The 22,292-nt window shown below is 34.9% G+C and overlaps 3 protein-coding genes across 3 annotated transcripts; 2 read left to right on the top strand and 1 right to left on the bottom strand.

Annotated features, from left to right (window-relative positions):
• Window positions 1-559: 559 nt before the first annotated feature.
• On the top strand, window positions 560-11,584 carry LOC133287828 (uncharacterized). The gene is made up of 18 exons (XM_061485512.1): window positions 560-922; window positions 1,770-1,970; window positions 3,174-3,257; window positions 5,301-5,360; window positions 5,677-5,747; window positions 6,534-6,737; window positions 6,858-7,364; window positions 7,590-7,683; window positions 7,785-7,964; window positions 8,040-8,129; window positions 8,920-8,982; window positions 9,142-9,216; window positions 9,309-9,359; window positions 9,933-10,010; window positions 10,151-10,285; window positions 10,456-10,563; window positions 10,673-10,738; window positions 11,178-11,584. The coding sequence occupies exons 1-18, from the start codon at window positions 560-562 to the stop codon at window positions 11,250-11,252; spliced, it is 2,505 nt and encodes an 834-aa protein (XP_061341496.1). The 3' UTR covers window positions 11,253-11,584.
• Window positions 11,585-12,832: 1,248 nt separating this feature from the next.
• Window positions 12,833-15,909, bottom strand: LOC133287822 (alcohol dehydrogenase class-3). Its single transcript, XM_061485507.1, has 9 exons — window positions 15,822-15,909; window positions 15,577-15,713; window positions 15,431-15,477; window positions 15,004-15,329; window positions 14,255-14,337; window positions 14,096-14,171; window positions 13,550-13,707; window positions 13,296-13,457; window positions 12,833-13,185 (listed from the first exon to the last, which is right to left on the bottom strand). The coding sequence occupies exons 1-9, from the start codon at window positions 15,856-15,858 to the stop codon at window positions 13,069-13,071; spliced, it is 1,143 nt and encodes a 380-aa protein (XP_061341491.1). The 5' UTR covers window positions 15,859-15,909; the 3' UTR covers window positions 12,833-13,068.
• On the top strand, window positions 15,863-21,505 carry LOC133287803 (polynucleotide 5'-hydroxyl-kinase NOL9-like). Its single transcript, XM_061485482.1, has 9 exons — window positions 15,863-15,869; window positions 16,143-16,226; window positions 16,628-16,670; window positions 16,829-16,998; window positions 17,154-17,337; window positions 17,449-17,629; window positions 17,997-18,096; window positions 18,432-18,559; window positions 21,251-21,505. The coding sequence occupies exons 1-9, from the start codon at window positions 15,863-15,865 to the stop codon at window positions 21,302-21,304; spliced, it is 951 nt and encodes a 316-aa protein (XP_061341466.1). The 3' UTR covers window positions 21,305-21,505.
• The last annotated feature ends 787 nt before the right edge of the window (window positions 21,506-22,292 follow it).

Below are 22,292 nucleotides of genomic sequence, written 5' to 3'. Positions count from 1 at the left end.
TTGTTTTTCCATGTTTTTGGCACGATTTGGCTTTTTTGAATTTCCCTGCATTTACTGAGCCTTGTTTCCGTTACAAGTAGTATGCGTTGGACATGCTTCGGAATGTTATTGTTTGGTTTGGCTCTTCTGTTCTCGACATTGTTTCGCCATTAATAAGAAATTTGGCAATTCCATCATCGTTATAATCATTCTCTCTCTTCGTTTTAGACCCCATTATTATTCGGGAGGAAAAGATTGAAATTTTGAAAAGAAAAAATAAATAAAAAAATTAAGAGGGGAATCCACCTGCTCAGAAGAATCACAAGATTTTTTTTTATCGTTAAATCATATCAAATGTTTCTTGGGATTCGGTTACACGTGAGAAAGGAGTAACGTTAGAATAACTTTTGGTGATAATTTCCATCTGGGGTATTCTCATTCAAATCAGTATGTGGTAGAAACATCAAATTCAGTGGAATGATCCAAAGGGGTGGTGGTGCTGGTATTGGAATTTGGTTCAGCAATCTGGAATTGATTGGTGAACTGAAAGTTTGAGAGAATGAGGTAGGTGAATACAAATATGGACACAAAAGAAGAGGCTGAACCTAATAATGAGGATAGGCCCACATCGCCAATGTGGGTCCTGCAGCAGTTATCTGAAGGGGCATTCAGAGTTGCTGGGGAAGCATTGCAAAGTATGTACTCTGGTGGTGGCGGGTCAAGCATGCCCCCAATGGGACCTGGTGTACATAGACGCTGTCAAAGTGAACTTGTTACTAAAGGATTTCAACGTAGTAAAAGCTTTCAGAAGTTAAAATCTCATGTCAACAAGGCTTTGCGGTGGGGTGGCAAATCCAGTGAAGAAGGCTCCCTGGCATATTTCAACCCTGAGGTCATGGCAGACCAGAAACGTCAGTGGTATCAGCTTCATCCCAAAACTCTGGTATTCAATTTTTAGAATCCCTTCATGTACAATGTTGATTTGCAAATAGTAGTAGAAATTAATTGCTGGTTTAACATTTCTGCTTTTGACGCAGAAAATATTCATCTGCCACACTTATATAAAAGTGAGTGGATTCATTAATTTTTTTTTTTTACTTTATGTGAGTGTGGTATAGAAATATTTTATGCGTCAGAAACAGAAATATTTTTTATTAGATAATGTACAGTAGTATAGTACTATCAATGATATTAAATTTCAATAGCTCATGTTTCACCTTATTGGCTCACAGTACAAAATCATTTTCCTTCCTTTCAATTACTTTTTTCTTTATTGTTTAACCAAAAAAACCTACTGCTTGGTTTAGGAAACTTTTTGTCCACTAGGAAACTCGTACTTTTCATTTGAGTTCATCTGACAACGACTTTGGGATAAAGGTGTTGTTGATGTTGAATGTTGAATTCTCTTGCTTGTTTTGAAAAATATAATTCTTCTGCATGCAATATTTTAAGGGGAAATATGCACCATTGAAGGGAATTTGTAGCATTTGTCTCTCTACACATAAGTCTGACCCTATCAGAAAGAACATAGAGTATCGGTGTTGATGATTTTAATTGAGAAAGATGTTCTTATATTTGTGCAGTTAACCATGCCATGCTGGTATTGTGAGTAATGGGTATGTTGTTAATGCTAAAAGTTATTTGGAAGGTGCTTCATGTTGACTCGGAACATTAACACTGATTCATTATTGCACTAGCTTTTATGGGGTTATTTTGTATCCCTTACACATGTTTTGTCAGAAATGTAAAATTATCAGTCTGTTGAAGTAAGTCACTGAATATTACTGTAGGATTGTCTAAATTATAAGGAGCCAACCTCGCTCTTTGAACATTTTGTGATTGTGGGGCTGCCTCCAGATGCTAATTTGGATGTCGTGGAGCATGCATTTGTAAGAAGGAAGAAATGGGAAAAGGAGAAGGAAAATTCTGAAATTCTATATTACAAAATGCTGCAGCAACAAAGGTTGCCAGAACCAACTTTGGAACCTCAGGTTTGTTGGATATCAGTTTTTTAATACATTTATTGATAGAAAAGAAAATTTTATTAGAGAAAAAGGAAAGAAAGTATAATTAAGGGAGGATAAGATATCCTCCAAAACAGAGGAAGAAGAAGCAAACAAAGAATAGAAGAGACTAAGGGCCTCTTTGATTGTGTTTTGGTTTTTTTGTTGTTAAAACTGTTTTGTAGAGTAATTATGGAAACAATTGTTATCTGTGTTTTTTTTGTTTTGAAAGTTAAAAACCAAAACAGAAAACAAAAACAACTCAGACATGTTCTCTAAATTTGATTCTAAAAACAAAAAAATAGTTACAGTTTTTAAAATCTCTTTTATAAAACAGGCCTTACCAAACGAGTTTTTTTGTTCTGAAAACTAAAAAACTGTTTTTAAAAACAATAATCAAACAGAGCCTTAACTGACTGTCCAGTCTCTGTGCTTATCAGAGATAGAAAAATTCAATTAAAATTCATCTGTGATTCTCAACTGATAAATTTTTAAGGTTGATTTCTCCAGATTTGCAGAGGATATTTAGTGTTATAGGCATTGTGCATAGCTGGTGTCTGGTTCTCTTCAGAATTTTAAAGATTAATTTCACAACATTTATGAAAGATTTTTAGGAATATTACATCTGTATTTTGATGCTGATTGTGAATTATTTGAATCTAAAATCTGCTGCTACCATACAAATGATCTCTTCAAACAAATAATTTGATTGTAACATTTCTCAGCATATAAAATGTAAACATTTCCTCCTTATTTATTGTAAAGAACCTTGGGATACACCACCCCAAAAGCTAGCTCGAAGGGTGGGAGTGCTCAAGGCCTTATAAACTCCACATTAGTTGCACATACATACAACCAATGTGGGATTATATATCTCAACACGCCCCCTCACACGAGAGCCAATTGGGCTTGAAGAGTGGAAGATGCAACAGGCTCAGCCTACCTGTGCTAAGAAAGTCCACAAGAGAAAGTGGGGGGCGGCGAGGCTCTGATACCATGTAAAGAACCTTGGGATACACCACCCCAAAAGCTAGCTCGAAGGGTGGGAGTGCTCAAGGCCTTATAAACTCCACATTAGTTGCACATACAACCAATGTGGGATTATATATCTCAACATTTATAATTTCAATTCAGTCTACTGCTATGTATCAATAGGTTTTTTGTAGCTGATATCATTTTGTAAACATGCAGATACTTTTCAAATATCCTCCTGCAAAGAAGCTAACAATGCGTATGAAGGATTTAGCCTCCTTTTGCTTTCCTGATGGTGTTAAGGTCTGTTTGATGGCTTTTTGACCCTTATAACCTTTTATTAATAATTAATTACCAAATTGACCTTCATTATAAACTATTTCAAAAATTTAACCCCCTCAAAAAACATAACACCAATCTGCCCCTGTTTGACCGTTGACCACCAAGCCTACCCGGGTACACCCCTCCCTACCCGAGTATTTTTTGAAATTTTTTGTTTACCCGGGTAGGGAGGGGTGTACCCGGGTATTTTTCTTGACACCTGCGAAATTGCTTGAATTATTTACCCGGGTACGGAGGGGTGTACCCGGGTAAATCTACATAAAGTGGTTGACTTTGGCATTATTGAAGGAGTGTTTCTGGTTAAGATTTTGAACATTGAAGGAGTGGATCTTTTCCTCCTGGGTAGATTGCTTCCTTTGTGAATCCTCTTCGTTCATAATTAACTCACTCAGATCTAGATAAAATTGTAAGATCACCATTTTTTATTTTTATTTCTTGGTGATAATTGTTTGACCATTGTTTGCCTATGACCTCAACTTTTTTGGACTGCCACTTATAACTTTAATATTTTATATTTGCATAACACGAATGTATCAGATAATGAAATACAATTACTTCATATACAAGATGCTGTAGCTACTCTCAAGCGAGTGCAAAATAGGATGTGACTTTCTAAGCTTATTTGTTCTATAGAAACAAAAGTCTCTGTCGAAAATATGACCGCAAAGAGTAACTTTCTTACAAATGTTCATGAAAGATTTGGAATTCTTATCTCACACTATGGATTCATGGAACGCTTATAGTAAGGCACACAGAAACAAAAGACACTCACTAAATAGGTAAACATAGAGTTCCAGGGGAACTAGCTTACATAGCATAAGACACACCACCTTTGGATGTTAGAATTTTTAATTAGTTAAATTCTTGTTCTGGTAAACATTCAAAGTGGTCTTTATTAAATGCCTTGGCTGTGACAGAAGAGAGGGAGCTTGGCTGAACAATTTGGCTTCATCTGATATTGAAAGATTTATAGCCAGAGCTCCCTGGTATGTTTGTCTGAATCCTTCCCCTCTCATCAGCAAGCCTGCAGTGAGTTTCCTTAGGGTGATGGCCTTTGCTGTGGCTGCTGTTGCCCTCATTGCTTGAATTATTTACAAAAGATTACACACTGAATGCCTCGACAATCGGCATAATAACGCCAAAGGGATATCCCAACCACTTTATGTAGATTTACCCGGGTACACCTCTCTGTACCCGGGTAAATAATTCAAGCAATTTCGCAGGTGTCAAGAAAAATACCCGGGTACACCATTCCCTACCCGGGTAGACAAAAATTTCAAAAAATACCCGGGTAGGGAAGGGTGTACCCGGGTAGGCTTGGTGGTCAACGGTCAAACAGGGGCAGATTGGTGTTATGTTTTTTGAGAGGGTTAAATTTTTGAAATAGTTTATAACGAAGGTCAATTTGGTAATTAATTATTAATAAAAGGTTATAAGGGTCAAAAAGCCTCTGTTTGATACTATTTGACTTAATCAGATCTGCCCAATTCTTTTTCTTTGTTAAATACTACTTCAACATTATGATGAAAATATATCTTTGCTAAACTGGTCCTAGTAACACTGCTTGTTAGTACATGACAAAATTATTATTATTTTCTTAATTTTCTATGAATAAATTGATTGATTTGTCTTGAATTTAGAAATTTCTATTATCATTTTTATCATTATATTGCAGCATATGAACATAATTTATGAGTATATATCACTGCGGCACCAGGAATAGAAGTCTATCTGTCTATGGAATCTAGAGAAATCTTACGTTGGTTTTTATCAGTTGCATCCATAGGTTGAGCTTATTAGGATTGACTAATACTCTGGCCTTTAATTTGTATGATGTCTTAATTGCAAATAATAAGTTTTCCACCTTTTATTTTGGGTAGAATTTGGCATTTTGTAAACTAATATGAAAATAACAGTTTTGATAAACTGCAGCTCTATTTAAGCTATGAAATCTGCTCCTATTTCCCCCACAAACTGTTTCATTTGTTAAATGTTGATTTACAGGCTTGGTTGTTGGAGAGGACTCCATCTTTAAGTGACCTAAATGAACTTGTCTATAAACAGGTATGCTACATCAATCTCATAATTTATCTTTTAGAATGACAAGCTAGTTAAGCAATTTATCATCTTTCATTTGTCAAATCTAGTGTTTTAGATGGTGAATTCATACTATATAAGCATAATTTAATACTTGGTCTTAGTACTGAGGCATGCACATGTAGAGAAATATTGAGGATCTCTACATTTCATGACCTTTCATTTTTGTTGAAAAGTAGCTTTGAGTGAATCAAATTCTTATTGTATAATTAACCTTCCATTGAGCGCTCACCACCTTTGAGACCAAAGAGATAATATATATATATTTTAATATTATCTACAGGAGCATTTAGGCAGAGATGATCTATCATTTATCTTTACGCTCAAGGTAATTTTTCTTTTTCTGTTGACATCATCTATTAACTTTAGTGTGTTAGCCTGATATGGTTTGTGACTGTTCTATTCAGCACTTCTGGAATCATTTGACTTACCTATACCCTGGTTCACTTATGCTAGGTCATAGCACGCAAGATTCTGTTTCTGTGTACAGTCTGCACATATTCTTATTTCGAATTTATTTTTTTAAGAATTGTGGAGTGGGAGGGTAAATTTATATTACAAACATATTTTCTTAGCTACTTAGTGTTTTTCCATGAGATATGTTGAAATATATAAAACCATTAATGTATCCTCACCCAATGGCTTAAGCTTTTGGGTTGAATTGATTCTTTACATGATATCAGAGCCTCGGTGTATCGGGTTCGATCCTCACCGCCCCCCACTTTTTTTCTAGTGGAATCTCTTTCTTCGCACAGGTAGGTGGGCATGTGAATTATCCACCCTTCAAGCCCAATGGGCTCTCTTGTGAGGGGGCGTGTTGAAATATATAAAACCATCAATGTATCCTCACCCAATAGCTTAAGCTTTTGGGTTGAATTAATTCTTTACAAGATAAAACTTAAGAAGCATGTGTCAAAGGATTGTCTCAACACTTCAGAATATTTGAGTTGTCAAACGTCATCCTATTGTTGCAGCTCAAGCTGCTGGTGATTTTTTACTGATCCCTCCTCTATATGTATATATATAGATATACCATTAGGTGTGGATTGGTTTTGTTCAGTTGGTTCTCATTCATTTCTTTAAGTTCAATATTTTGATGGGAAACAAAGATTCGTGACTGCTGAAATAAATTATTTATACCCTCATGCGCGTTGATCAGGCAGAAGACAATGCAACACTTTATGGAGTTTGCTTACATGTGCCCGAAATTGTTCAGAGGCCCCCTGGTATCTTAGTTTCTCCTCCGTCTGGGTTATGCAGCCGTTTTCTGGTTTCTGCACCTCGCTGTTACTGTCTTCTGACTAGAGTTCCTTTCTTTGAGTTACACTTTGAGATGTTAAACAGGTTAGCATTATTAATGGCTTATGGGCATGTACTGACTCACTTTTCAGGTCGAAGACATGCTTAATGTCATTTGCTTTTCCCTAGATCCAATAGAATTCATTATATCTTACTTGGATGCAGTCTCATTGCACAGGAGCGTCTGAATCGGGTAACTCAGTTTGTAAATGAGATGACTCTCACTGGTTGCTTTCCATCAACACCCAAACTAGATGATCAAATGAATTCAAACGCTTACTCCCCAGAGAGGGAGTCATTTAGTGACTGGATGGCTTGTGCAATACCTCTTGAAGGTGCAGCAGTCATTACTGCTGCTGCTGCTGGGATTATATCTGATGATGAAATCCCACAGTCATCACCCAAAATATGGGATTCTCACTGCCCATCTCCTATAAGTGTGACTGCCAGTGATGCTTCAGATTCTTGTCAAGTTAGGGATATAGATAAGGATGGCAGGAAGAATCTGCCAGATCATGATAATTGTGCTTTTGAGGCACCAGAAACTCATGATTCCATGGAAAAAATGTATGGAAATTGTGAAAGTGACCAAGTTTCTCCCAGTCCTGGAACACCCTTTTCTGCTCGGAGTCGTGCATTGGAGCGTCTTGGAAGTTCTGAGTCACTTTTCAGGTGGTAGATTTATAATTATAGTATTCTAGGTTTCAATTTTCTTTAATTTATTGTGCTGAGATATGTATCTGGCAAAAGTTTGTCTCCTAATCTGGACTTCCTTCTAATGGCGCTTAATTTTTTTAGATTTGAATAGTTCATCGGTCTGTTTAGTCTTACTGGTTTTTTTGACGTTTTATCTTCACTTTCAATTCAATTTCCTTATCATATTGTTTTCATTGGCAGTCCAGTTAGAAGCATGGCATCGGAAGATGAGGATGATTTCTTTTCAAACAATGAGAGAGACTATGGGGATGAATTTTTAATGGAATGGGCTATGGTCAGTGTAAAATGGTTGCCCATTTGCTTTGCATTGGTTAATCTAAGGTGATGCTTGATTGGCATTTAACATGTTTTCTTTGTTGTGAATGGCTTTGATAGGAGAATAAGAATGATTTGCTACAAATAGTGTGTAGATATCATGCTCAACCTATTCCACCTCGAGGAAGCGAATTTGTGTTCCACCCTCTTGAACATCTACAAGCTATTCAGTATATAAGACATTCAGTTGGTGCTCTTGGCTTTAGCAAAAACTTTTTAGATTGTTCTGAACCGGCCCAGGTAATTCTTAAGTGATTTTTAACGCAATACTACTCCACAAATATGCTCACTCTTTGCAACTGTACCTGCTAAAAGGTCGAGATGAAGTTGGCAGCTGCTGAGGAAGCCCTTGCATTATCAATATGGACAACAGCAACTACTTGTCGAGTTCTTTCCCTTGATAGTGTAAGCACATATTCCAGTTGAAGTTCAACAAAGTTAATATTTGTCAAAAGTTTTGTTGATACTGTTTTTAGAAACCATATCCTGCATGCAGAAAATCTTCTAAAACTATTCTTTTCCCACTAATTTCTATTTATTTCTTTTTTTAATGCAGAAAACTATTTTCAGATTGGTTTTGCTCCTCTCTCATGTTTGCTTTTCCTGTTGCTGTATGTTGCAGTTTATTTATTCCAGTTCTGATACTGAGTAACATTCTTTTATTGAATTATAGCTTGCATCTTTTGATCATCAGTTCCTAGCTTCATATGCTATAATTTAGGGTTGTACATGAACTGGGTTTGTCAGGTTGGGTCAACCCAAACCGAACCCATTAACTTTTTTACGTACTCTAAACAAAACTGACCCAAATATATCATGAGAAAAGGTTAAAGAAGAAAGAAAGGAGCATATATCATGAGTAGTTCCTAGGACATTTTCATATTCCCTATGTTTTTTATTTGCATAAATAAGTAGTATCCTTGTGACTCTATATGATGTACTCTTCCATAATGAGAAAAGGAATGGTAACAAACACTAATCCTTATTACCTTACAACTAGCAGGGACAATTTAGTTTGTCAAAGAAGATGGTTTTACTGTGCTTTCTTTTCTACTTATAGACTGTTTCCCCTGGCCCCTCTACTTCCTGTTGAAGATTTTGACACATTACATTTACTATATCAGCTGCAAACATCATGCTAGTTTCTTGATTGACCAAAATAACTTTAATTTTTTATCCATAACGTTACTGGCAGGTGTTGACATTAGTTGCAGGAGTGTTGTTGGAAAAACAGGTGGTAGTAGTGTGCCCAAATCTGGTAAGTCTTTGAAACAATCATATTAATTGATGATCATTGATTTGCCTTGCAATGTTTTATGCTTATTACGAGTTTTCTGCTGCTGTTAGTTAACTTGGATTGCTACAGAGAAGTATTATAACCTGTCTTTCATTTTGGCCATTTTTTGACACTATGCAGGGTGTTCTATCTGCCACAGTGCTATCTCTTGTTCCCCTTATTCGTCCATTTCAGTGGCAGAGTTTATTGCTTCCGGTGAGTTCAGTGGCATTCGACAAGCCCTGATTTCAAATTTTTCTTGTGGCATTGTCACATGAGTCTAACAATATGTTAGCCTTGCATTTCAGGTTTTACCAGGGAGAATGATTGATTTTCTTGATGCCCCAGTTCCATATATTGTGAGTTTCATTTTATTTGATGTTTTGTAAAATATGTTGCTTTGCGTTATATTTGTTTTGTAGACTACTATTTTAGTATTTATTATTGCTTTTTTTGTTATATTAGTTTGCTGAGTATTACTTGAGTATTCATTCTTCATTCCTTTATAATATTCGCCTTTACCTGGAGAATGGTTGATTTTCTAGGTTTTTTTTCTTGCTTTTTAGGATGTGTACTTCCAGTTTCATTTTGAGTTGATAATGGTTTTGTGTTGCATTGAAGATTTTTTAACATCTTCATGTTAATAATTCTACTTTTCTTTCAATATGTGAGAATGACACCCTGCTCATATATTATATGTAGTTTTGTTTTGATGTTGAAACTATGCCTTCTCTTTCTGAAATTTTAAAAAATAAAAAAAATAAAGAGACAAAAATAGGAGTGGAAAGAGAGAGCCCCACAAACTGAAAAAATTCCCCACCTTGGTTCTATGTCATGTGATATTTTTTTATTTTTTGCTGACAATACATGTGATTTTGAGAGTTTTTAAGAACGGTCTCATTGTTCAATCCAATTTTCTAATGTTCTTGAAGGTTGGCATACAACATCCACCAGATGATTTGAATAGGAAAACAAATAATCTTGTTCAGGTTAATGTACTGAAGGATCAGGTTTGTCATGACCTTTTTGGGCTTGTATATATGTTTTTGACCCCATTGTTGAACAGGATTTCTAACCAGATGATAGCATATGCTGTTCCATGTAGAATGTCTCTTTCATATTTCTGTTCCATTTATTTTTCTTTATGTAGGCAAAAATGTGTCATTTGCCAAGACTTCCACAGCATAAAGAGCTTGTCTCTCAGTTGGGTCCAATTCATGCCAGACTTTCAAGTGAAAGTTCAATTGCTAGAAAGCATCCTGTACATAGGTGCAACGAAGTCCAGGTTTTTTTTTTTATTTCCTATACTGAAAGACTTCTCTTTCTCTCTGATTTTAGAAAAATAAAATTTAATATTTTATCTATGAATGATTCATGCATAAACCAGCAGTGTTTCAGCTTTTAGCCTCTGATGCTTCTTCCTCTAGTGGAAACTGCTAATTTGTATGTTTACAGGCTGAAGCTGCAACTCAGTTTTTAAATGTCATGTGGCACTATATGGAGTCACTTTGTTCAAATCTGAAATCCCATACGATAACTAGTGTACAATCAAATAATGACAGGGTAAGATAAATAATTTGTTTTTTTTTTTTTTTCATTTTCATTCCTGGAAACTCTCAACTGATTAAGAAGTGCCCACTTTTTCCTAGCTCATCCTGGATCAATTTTTCAGGTTTCTTTACTTCTTAAAGATAGCTTCATTGATTCCTTTCCAATTAGGGACCAGCCATTCATTAAGGTAACAATATTTTATTCTTTGAAAGAAAAATCATAGGAAATTATCATTCTACATGAGCATTGAAATGATTGTTACAGATAGTAGCACGAGTTGCCATCCTAGTTTAGAATAAAATCTGACTGTTATATATTTTACATTGTGCCTAAGGGTGGAGAAAAGGTTGCATTTTTAACATCATGGAGGGGTTACATTAAATATTAGCCCATGAATAGTCATAGTGGGATTAGCAGAAAGGGTAAAAGTCTTTCATCTTGATCAGTTGGGTAGCCCTGAGACTAATAATTGGATGAAATGTTCAGAAAGCTTCAATTTTGTTTGGACACCGTGTTATTTATTTATTTTCATCTTTATTCTGGAGCAACATAGGTCCTAGTGAGACTTTAAGCTCATTGATAATTCTTCTTTCAAAGCTATTGATTATGAATCCTTGACTTTGCAGCTATTTGTAGATACACAGCTCTTCACTGTTTTGTCAGACTCTCGTCTATCAAGCTTTGAGAGTGGCGAGTCATAGCCCTCTGTCACATTGCAATAGATCTGTTATACATGGTTGTAGGCAGTGAAGAAGATATAGTTCTTAATTTCATTGGTGTTCACCTCCAATCCAGATGAAAATTTGCTAACCCTAGAATCCAATGTTTGGAATGACAAACAGTGAGTTGGTATGTGGGTTATAAAATTTTGTATCAAGTTGATAGTAATAGACTGCAAATGCTCTATACTGAGTCACTGGTGCTGACCCAGAGGAAAGAATCAGTGTCCCTATTTTTTATTGAGGGATATGTTCTTGGGTTTAGCTGCTCATATTTTATAACTGACTTCTTGTGAGTACAGATTTCCCCATCACTATAGCATACATATAATTCGTTTTATTTTGTTTACTCTTGTTTTTAGATTATGACAATGACATATTCTTTTCTTTTTCTTTTCTTTTTCTCTTTTTTTCATAGTAGTGTTGTTTTCTTTTGTAATTTGCCTGGTTCTGTTTCCTAATAAAGGACGTTTCATGGGTTGGCACCACGTCATAGTATTTCAATAAAACCTATTTCAGTGACAGCTTGCGTATCTCTGGTTTCATGAATATAACCATTATTGTGTATATGCTATAAGATTATTTCAGAACTGCACCAAAAACAGGCACATTTAAATGAAAAAAATAAAAAATAAAAGTGTAAAGTCTTTGTTACATAAGCACACAAGTACTGCAGTTGGTTCTAATTAAATTTATTAGAACCACAATTTAGTTGAGTACATTGGTTGCAGTAGAAGGCCCAAGTGAATTACAATATCAAGGATTTGAATCTTCATATTGTTATTTTAAAAGGAATTTTGTCACCCTTAGTGCAAAACAGCATAAGCAATTGACTATACCAGATAGAGAGTGATGACTGCTTACTCTTAACTACGGGGAAAAAAGTCTTTTAATGACAAGAATGAGTAAAAAAAAGTACATCAAAGAGAATAACTAACCAAGTATTGTGCTCCATTTTGATAAGAAACGCTTATCAGCAAGCATTCGCTAAAGGCTGGCTATGGCATGCAATTATGCCGTTTCAAACCTACACGATATCCATGAAATTGCAAAGATTGTTTCTGATGCATGGCACCATAATCCATGACATGCCAGCTTCTTAGACCAGTAAGCTTCAATACTTTCTAAATACAAATCAAAATTTCTAAAAATTATTAGTGACAGGTAGCATTTGAGATACTTTAAATGAGTAAAGGATGATGGGGAAGGTAAAATAATATAATACCTACTAAGGAGTCTTATGGCATGACTCTGCCAACGAAGTTTCATACTTAAAAAAACAATATGGGTTTACTTCTAAAGTAATATTCTAGTAAGAATGCACCCCCTACATTAAAAAGCTGCACCCGCTAGATGTGGACTCCTTGGCAGACCCCTCGTCCGAAACATACAAGCAAAGTGGAATGGCAGAGAAAGGAGAATTGGAAAGAGAGGGAAGGGGAAACAAATTTATTGAAAATTTCGTTCCCAGGCTATGAAACTTCTACACTATAGCATATCCAAAGTAGGAACAGCTGTGGTGTCTGCCACCCGCAGGATGACAGGTGATGAGATATGATTCATGACAGGTAAAGTAGAATACCAGAGTCATAACTCAAAATGATGCTCATGAATCCATTACAAAGGCTTTCTGATACAAGTTTGTAGAAACATTTGGAAGAAACTGTGCATATTATACCCCAAGTGATCTTAAAAATTGTAGCCACTCAAGATTTATTTAACTACAACCAAAACAAGAGGGTAAAGCAACTCAACGCATCCGTTACACTGGAAACTAGCAAGGCTAAATTAGATCCCCTCATGCATCCGTTGAAAGCACGCAACGAAGACATCCCCCTTCATGCAAAAGATCGAAAGCCTTGTTGATCTCCGCAAGAGTCAAATTGTGGGTAATGTACTCATCAACCTTGATTTCCTGTCAAAAAGGAAAAGCAAACAATGTAGTCTCTCATAACGATCCATGCATTAACACTTTCCAACAATCTTGAATTAATAATGCATAGAACACTCTTGAAAAACCTTTACCTTCTTCAAGTACTTGTCTACGAGCCAAGGCACTTGTGACCTGCTCTTGAAGCCACCAAAACCTGTTCCTTTCCATACACGCCCAGTCACCAACTGGAAAGGGCGAGTTGATATTTCCTGCCCTGATGCTGCAACACCCACAATAACTGATGTCCCCCAGCCCTGGAAATTGCAACAAAGAATATTTTTATGTGTACAACCATCATCGTGTAATATTTGAACAATTGAATCAATGAGGCAGCAGCAGCATTTACCTTGTGGCAGCATTCCAAGGCAGCTCTCATCACAGAGACATTTCCAATGCACTCAAAGCTATAATCAACTCCACCATCTGTGAGATCAGCTATGACCTGCTGAATTGGTTTCTCATGTTCTTTTGGATTAATAAACTCGGTGACTCCGAAGTTTTTTGCTGCAAGGTAAAATAGCAAAAGAAGACAAGTATACAAACATATTTTTCAGTTTATTAGGGTTCAAGATCAGACAGAAAAGGGAGGGTAAAGGGAAAGAACGTAAAGGAAAGCTTGAGAGAAAACCAGAGAGGCTTATTCTGAAATTTGATACTGAAAGACTACTATTCTCAATTATTGTTTCCAGAGATACCCAACTAGTTTGAGATTAGAGGTGGTGGTGGTGTTGTTGTTGATGTTGATGTATTGTTTACAGAGACCAGTACAAATATATATAGCTCTAACTGTCTGACAGTTATCAGCAACTGCATTGTAGTTACTAACTATTCTAACAGCAAAGTATTAACTACTCTAGCACAGGTTAGGGCAACCAAGCTCGTCGTGATGTACCTATATCAAACTTCTTGCTGTCAATATCTATGCCAATAATCCGGGATGCACCTGCAGTTTTAGCACCTTCTGCAACCTGTTAAACATATAAATTATGAATCACAAAAGCAGCCCAAAACCAGGCAAATACATAGACATATTGTAACTTTAGAAACTTACAGCAAGCCCAACAGTTCCAAGGCCAAAAATAGCCACAGTTGACCCTGACTCCACTTTTGCAGTGTTCCAGACAGCTCCAAGGCCTAAAAGGTAAAAAGAATAGTTATCATAAATTCATAATAATAAGTAAACTTGACATGCAAAGAACACAAAACCACATATTAACAAAAAAATACAATAAGGCAATCAAACAAACTGTTTCAGCCCAGTAATCTCTCCCCCTGCATTTTCATTCAACAATGCAAAGCATACAGTCAAAGTCCAGTGTTAGCAATAAGAGGATATGGAGTGAAGACTTTCATAGCATTAATAAAGAAGGAAGGAAAAAAAAGTTTGTAAAGCAACATTTCTATGAAGTATATTACTTGATAAATTAACAAATTTCAAAGTGCAGGATCACAGTTAGGCTACCTTATTATCAAATTAGAATAATGATAATTGATAACCTTGAGCTATCATTAAATCAAACTCCAAACTCCAAACACAGGGGGTTATTCTAGCCGACAACTTGGATTAGATTTGTAACTCTGATCAGAACAGAAGTTTAATTATATATTTGTATGGCAAGGCAGCAATAATACATACTCCATGGGCAAATATAACATCATTGTCCAAGCACATTTCATGAATTCATTAGACAGTCTATGAACACGAACAAATTATGCACAGAAATGATAAGCTACTACATCCCATATAACTAGAAAAATCTCAATACAGTTTTTTTATATCACGAAAAAGAGAATGGTTACCGGTTGAAACACCACATCCGAGAAGACAAACTTTCTCCAAAGGAGCTTTTGGATCAATCTTAGCTACGCTGACATCATGAACAACAGTGTATTGACTAAAGGTTGAGGTTCCCATAAAATGATAGATGGGTTTTCCATTAATAGAGAAACGACTCTTGCGATCACTGAGCATGACCCCAACTCCAGTGGCAGCACGAACCTTGCCACAAAGGTTTGTCTTGCCGGATTTGCAAAACTTGCATTCTCTGCACTCAGCCTGGTAACAGGGTATAACATGATCTCCAGGCTGAACCTCAGTAACACCTTCTCCAACACTTTCAACAATCCTGCACAAATAAATAAATAAATAAATAAACTACTATCCAAATCAACAATCAAGCATGGCAATGCATATGTTGCAGCTAACAAAAATGCAATATTAACACACCCTGCAGCTTCATGGCCAAGAATACAGGGGAAGAGACCTTCTGGATCCTGCAATAGCAATAAAGGAGAACATAACAACAATCTTCTGTTATTGTACAAGGAAACACAAATTGTCATGGGAAATGGAAAAGAAAGAGAAGAGAGTACCTTGCCGCTCCAAGTATAAGCATCAGTGTGACAAAGAGCAGTGTAGAGAATTTGAATACGGACCTCGCCGGGCTGCGGCGGAGCCACCTGAACGTCTTCAATCGTCAAGGGCTTGTTGGGTTCCCAGGCCACCGCAGCTTCAACAATGAAAATTGTGGTTAGGGTTTGGTTTGTGTTAATGTGATTCTAAAACACAACACAATGGATCTCGAATAGGAAAAATAACAAGAAGAAGAAGAGAGTACCTTTGCAAGTAATGACTTGACCTTTAGTTGTTGCCATTGAAATGAAATGTGAGATGAGACTCGAGAGACCACAACACTAATCAACAACACACACCAATAACCAATTATCAAGTTTATGTCTTATATTTTACGTATTTCAAAATAAAATAAAATAATAATAATAATAATAATTTTAGCAATTGGGGTGAATAAATTTTGTGGGCTTGTCATCTAGCCCAAAAAGCTGGTGAACTTTTAAAGACTCAAGCTTTGGGTTGAATAAATTTTACATTTTTTGGGCTGAAAAAAATGTCCATTACCTTTTTCTCTCTTCTCTCAAAGACTCAAACGTCAAACCCAAACTTTGCCACGAAGCTTTGGAGTCCAGGCACCACGCTAATCAGCCAGCATCAAATCAACAAGAAGGTGAACTTTTAATTCAGATTCTCTCCTAATGGTAATAATTGTTGAATAATGTAACTGATAGATGACCGTTATAACCGCCGATTCACGTGAATCAGAATCTGCCGTGACGCCGACGTTTTGAGGTTGCGATTTACGATATTTTGTGAATTACATTCAATTCCGATTGTAGGATTCTCAATCCTAGTGTTTTTTTTGTACTTTTCTTTGTTTGTGATTTTGGCTTCGTAAATCTAACGGTGGACAAGAAACAACGTTTGCTTGTGTTGTAGTTATAGATATTATTTTAGTCCTTTTGAGGGACTAATATGAGTCTTTTTTGAATTTGTGAGGGACCACGATTTCAACTAAATGGGTCCATTTTGAATTTCTTAGGGATCACGAATAGCTTTTTTATTTGCTAGGGACTAAAGCGGGCATCGTAAAATTTGTTGAGGACCAAAAAAGGTATTTATTCTTTTTTTTATTGAGAATGAGGTGGATGGTATTTATTGTCTGTCTGTTGGATTTATTCAATTATGTAAGTGCCAACCAATCTATGTATTATTTGAATGAACATGTGATGGACTTGCTTGACTCACTATCTGTCATTTGTTATGCAACAGGTGCCTTTTCTTTGGTGATGTTTCTTCTAAGAGAGATCCATCAGCATACTTAAATTACGTATTTGCTATATATGATTATTACCGAAAGAAGTATTGCATCTTTGATAAGGGAGAAAATCCAACTAGGATTGAGTTGCCTCTTATTGTGAATACTCCTGGCTGGGTGAAAGGTAAGCTCACTTCTTTTGCAGTTATTAATCTGATTATTTTTAATCCTGCATTTGTATTTTTACTGCACAAAGACTACTGCTTTCCTAGAATATTAATAATATATCATCTGTTATGGTATTCATTCAATGGATTCTTCATTTCCCTTACATCTCAGGTGTTGGCTATGACGTATTAGTGGACATGTTGAAATATATTCGTGCAACAAATGTAGTTAAGATCAGCATATCCACTGAAAGTAAGAATTTACCTGCTGGTGAATTCTGGTTAGATGGGGAACATGATGGAACAGTTAACTTAATTGAGATAAATTCAGCTCGTCAAGACTCATTAAAGAGATCGTAAGCCTAAATTTCATCAGAAAGTTATCAATTGAAGATGCTAGTTTGGTCCCTTTATTTTTCAATTTTTATGCATCAAGTATCATAGAATATACCTATTTGTTTTCCCAGGGTGCTTGTTCTGAAGGATGCATCTCTCCTGCGCGATTTACGAATAATGGCTTATTTCAGACAGTGCTTTCCTAGTGATTCAAATATTTCTACAATCAAGGAACTTGCACACTCCTTGGCCTCTCATTGTTCTTATGAAGTTCCAATTACATGCATAAAGATTCAACATCTTCATTGTGAGGTTGGTTCAAATTTTACTTATTATCTCTGAGTCACCTTGGTGCAACAGTATGGTTGCTGCCTTGTGACTTGATGATGGTCACAGGTAGTAGTTGCAGAAACAGCCTCTTCACTCTGAGTGAATATAAAGTTGCGTACATCTAACACTTACAAGCCCTACAATGATGGAGTCTCATGACTGAGCTGCCCTTTATATGTTCTGTTTTGATGCATTTGATCTATTTCAATTCCAATCCCACTTTGAATTTTAAATCTTTTTTAATATAAACACAAATTTTGTAAAAAAATTGTTTTCTTGCTAGGAATTTCAACTATATTTTTTATATATGAGGAGGACTTTTTTTTATAGTCTAACCATATTTTTGTAGGTTCCAAGCTCTGAAATATTCTACAGTTTGAATGCTAGCATTGTTGGCTTAGCAGTTGATTCTGAAGGACCTGGAAATTTACCTTGGTGTCTTGGTCTTGGTAGGTAATTTGGCATAGCTTTTCATTGGATCCCATATTCTGTTAGTCGTAACACGTTTATCAGCGTCTCTTAACTTTGCAATAACATCTCAACTGTGATATATCTCAAGGGACCTCTCACCTATTTAGGCTATCATACTTCCACAAATACAAAAGATAAAGAATTAAAAAAGTGATATTCCTCTCTTAGCTTTATTTATTTTTTTGATAACTTGGAATTGTTTCTTTTAACAATAACAACAGATCATACAGATGTTTAGTCTCGTAGTTGTTATTCATTTGGATAATTCCATGCATCTTCACTGTTAAACACATTTTGATTTCTTTTGATTAAGGGATTGTGAGGGGCATTGACACAGTCAAACGTGTGCTCTATGTGATTACACCTGTGCCACATAGTTCTCTGGAAAAAGTCAACCTTTTGCTACAGGGTTATATCCAAATTCCTACTTGTTTATTGCAGGTAAGTGATTGTTTTATGCAATTTTATTTTCTTCTTGACATAATTTTATAGAAACAAAAGATACTTTGTCAAAGTGTAACCAAGCTTTCTTTTGTTTTCTTACGGCTTTGATGATTAGTTGTTAAAATGTGTTTTGTTAAATATTAGAAAAGGATTGTTACCATATGTGTGTGTGTGTGTATTAGAGAGAGGGAGAGGGACAGAAAAGGAATCTATAATTTCCAGTCTTTTTGTCATGGCAGGGGTGTGCAAAAAAACTGGTTCACTTGCCTTGCCCTTGATCCGACCTTGACCCGACCCATAAATATCCATATTTTTTGAATTGGTTTAAATACTGACCCACTTTTATTTGTGTCAGTTTTAGACCTGACTCGTTTTAATATTGACCCACTGACCCAAAACTTGACCCATACCCATTATGTGAAAAAAAAATCACAATTACATTAAAAGAAAAGTTTTAACGTAAAACAATTACGTCAAAATTTTTTATGGAAAATATTTTCATAAAACTTTTCGCAAAAATTTTTGACGAAAAATATTTTCATCAAAATTTGTGAGTAAAAACATATCGGTAAAAAAATTTGACGGAATATTTCTTTTGTCAAATATTTTTACGGAATCTAAATTTCGTCAAAATATTTCACAAAAAAATATATTCATAAAAACTTTCGACGAAACACATTTTCATCGAAATTCTTTGACGGAAAAAAATTTCATCAAAATTCTTTACAGATTTCAAATTTCGGCGAAAGTTTTCGACAAAAATATTTTCGTTAAACTTTTTGACATAAAAAAATTTCGTCGAAATTTTTTAGCGAAACGCATTTCTATCAAAAATTCTCGACTAAATATATTCGTCAAGTTTTTTGATAAAGAATATATCTATCAAAATTTTCAACGGAACACATTTCTGTAAAAAAAATTCGTAAAATTTTTTGACAAAAATATTTCGATAAGAAATTTTGACACAAAAAATATTTTGTCTAAATTCTTTAGAGAATCTAAATTTCGTCGAAAGTTTCAAATGAAACATTTTCCATTGAAAATTTCGATGAAACACATTTCCATCAAAAAATTTCGACGGCAAAAAATTTCATTAAAATTCTTTAGAGATTTCAAATTTCGGCGAAAGTTTTCGACGGAAATATTTTCGTCATCAAAAAATTTTGACGTCAAAAAATTTCACCGGTAAAAAATTTCATCAAAATTCTGTACAGATTTCAAATTTTGGCGAAAGTTTTCGACGGAAACATTTTCGTCATCAAAAAATTTTGACGGCGAAAAATATCGACGGCAAAAAATTTCATCAAAATTCTTTACAGATTTCAAATTTCGGCGAAAATTTTCGACGGAAATATTTTCGTCATCAAAAAATTTTGACGGCAAAAAATTTCATCAAAATTCTTTACAGATTTCAAATTTTGGCGAAAGTTTTCGACGGAAACATTTTCGTAATCAAAAAACTTTGATGGCAAAAAATTTTGACGGCAAAAAAATTCATCAAAATTCCTTACAGATTTCAAATTTCGGCGAAAGTTTTCGACGAAAAAATTTTCGTTAAATTTTTTGACAAAAAAAAATTTTCGTCGAAATTTTTAGCGAAAAACGTTTCCATCGAAAATTTTGAACTAAATATTTTCGTCAAGTTTTTTGATAAAAAATTTCCATCAAAATTTTCAACGAAACACATTTCTATAAAAAAATTCCGTAAATTTTTTTGACAAAAAAAACATTTTGACGAAAAAATTATTCTGTCAAAATTCTTTAGAGAATCTAAATTTCGTCAAAAATTTCAAATGAAACATTTCCCTCGAAATAATTTCCGTCAAAATTTTCGTCAGAACATACTCCCATCGAAATTTTGAACAAACATTCTGTCAACTTTTTTGACAAAATTCTTTTTTCGTTTAAAACATTTAATGGAAGAAATCATTTTCGTCAAAACTGTTGACGGAAACTAAATTTCAATAGAAATTTTTTTTTTGTAAAAATTTCGACGAAAAAATAATTTTGTGACGAAATTTTCGTCTTTTGCAACGTAAAAATGTTGACAAAATTTTGTGAGAAAACCAAGTCAAAAACGGGTCAGGTCAGATTTGACCCAGTTCAGAAACCAAGTCAGACCCACTTCATAAACCAAGTCAGGTCAGATCCAAACTTGTTCTGAACTAGTTCAACAAAATCCAATCCAAGTCAGACCTGACTTAGATCAAATTAAAGCGGGTCGGGTCAAAATACCTGACCTATAAAAACCAAGTTGGGTCGAGTCGGACAAAAACCTGACCCGACCTGACCCATGCACAACCCTAGTCATGGGACTGTGGCTTGGACTGGGTGCTGTCTGCTCTTTCATAATTCTAGAGAATCTTTTATTCTTGTTAAAGATTTATTTAAATTATCTTATAATACCTTTCTAGATCTGTTTCCTTATTTTAATAGGTTTTAGTCTTCTTGATTGTTAGCTTGGGCTTATGCTAGGAGTACTAGTACTTAACCTGATTATTAGTATGAATATGAGTTTTACATTAAGGCATTGTAACACATCACATCCTTCAATAATATTTTCAGTTTATTTCCTTGGGACACATCCATCAAGATATTGATTCGTTATTGTCATTTTTATTTCTGTTTCACGATATCTATTGTTAATGAATGACTTTTCTTCTCATAAAAAAAACGACTTTTTTTCAGGTCCAGGGATGCGTATCACCTTACATTTCAGCAAATGCTTTAACTTCAAGCTAGTTATTTTCTTGAGTTGGCAAAGACGACAATTATAGTAGTAGCTAACTCCATATAGTTATTATAGGTGCTTTCTTTCCAAGGTAGAAGCACGTGGATTTCAATTTAGATATTCTTGAGAATATATGTATATATTTTTTCTTTTATGAAATTCTAACAAAATTTTAGGAAGAGGATGTAGATTTGTTTCTCTAATTAAATATAGGAATGACAAAATTGGGTTGATTCCTAGCTGTTCTATTAATATTTTCTTTTACTGAAAAAATGTCTTGGATATAACTTACAAGCTATTTATCCAATTCTCTACTTAAAAAAAAATTGGTAATTTTGTTTTGGGTTATTTCTATATAGCTACATATGTGGCTCTGTTGCATTAAAATTATGCTCACGACAACTGGCAGTGTGTTTAATCCCCTTCAAGCTTCGGCTATGTATTATTCTAATGATCGATTGATGCATCCGTTGCTTGCAGACCAGTCAAGAAAAAAGGGACGTAGTTGGAAAGACGTCATTTGGTTGGCAAGTCTGGCAAATGTCATTCGAAGAATATGGCTGTTAATTTAAGGTTGTGTGCAGAGACTAATAAAGTTTTAAGTGTTGATTTTAGAATTATAGATGAAGTGATGAGTGAAACGAAAAATTGTTTTTTTTTAGAAAAGTGTTTATCTTTTTAAATGACATAACTTGTGTCATTTCACTCTCACAAAGAAGTGGGATTTACATATTTAATTTTTTTTGTCAATTTTTTCTCTTCCTTTATTTATATCTTTCTCTCTCTTAAAATGACATAATTTTACATCTTTTAAAATGATACACAGTTTTCCGTTATTTTTTGTAAGATACATGACTATAACATTATTTATCTTAGGTGAATTGGGTGAGCCTTGGTTTGATAGTTGAAGTTACTACCTCCGCTCACATGGGTAGGGCTGCATATCGATCTGTTCTGGTGGGAGCCTAGCGAGCAAGAATATTATCCCTGTACTTTTTG

This window comes from Gastrolobium bilobum, unplaced genomic scaffold, assembly GCF_033153095.1.
Source record: "Gastrolobium bilobum isolate Gb01-03AN ecotype WA unplaced genomic scaffold, APGP_CSIRO_Gbil_v1 utg7986, whole genome shotgun sequence".
NCBI lineage: Eukaryota > Viridiplantae > Streptophyta > Magnoliopsida > Fabales > Fabaceae > Gastrolobium > Gastrolobium bilobum.
The sequence above is the reverse complement of the archived record's forward strand: the minus strand, read 5'-3'. Positions and strand labels throughout refer to the sequence as shown.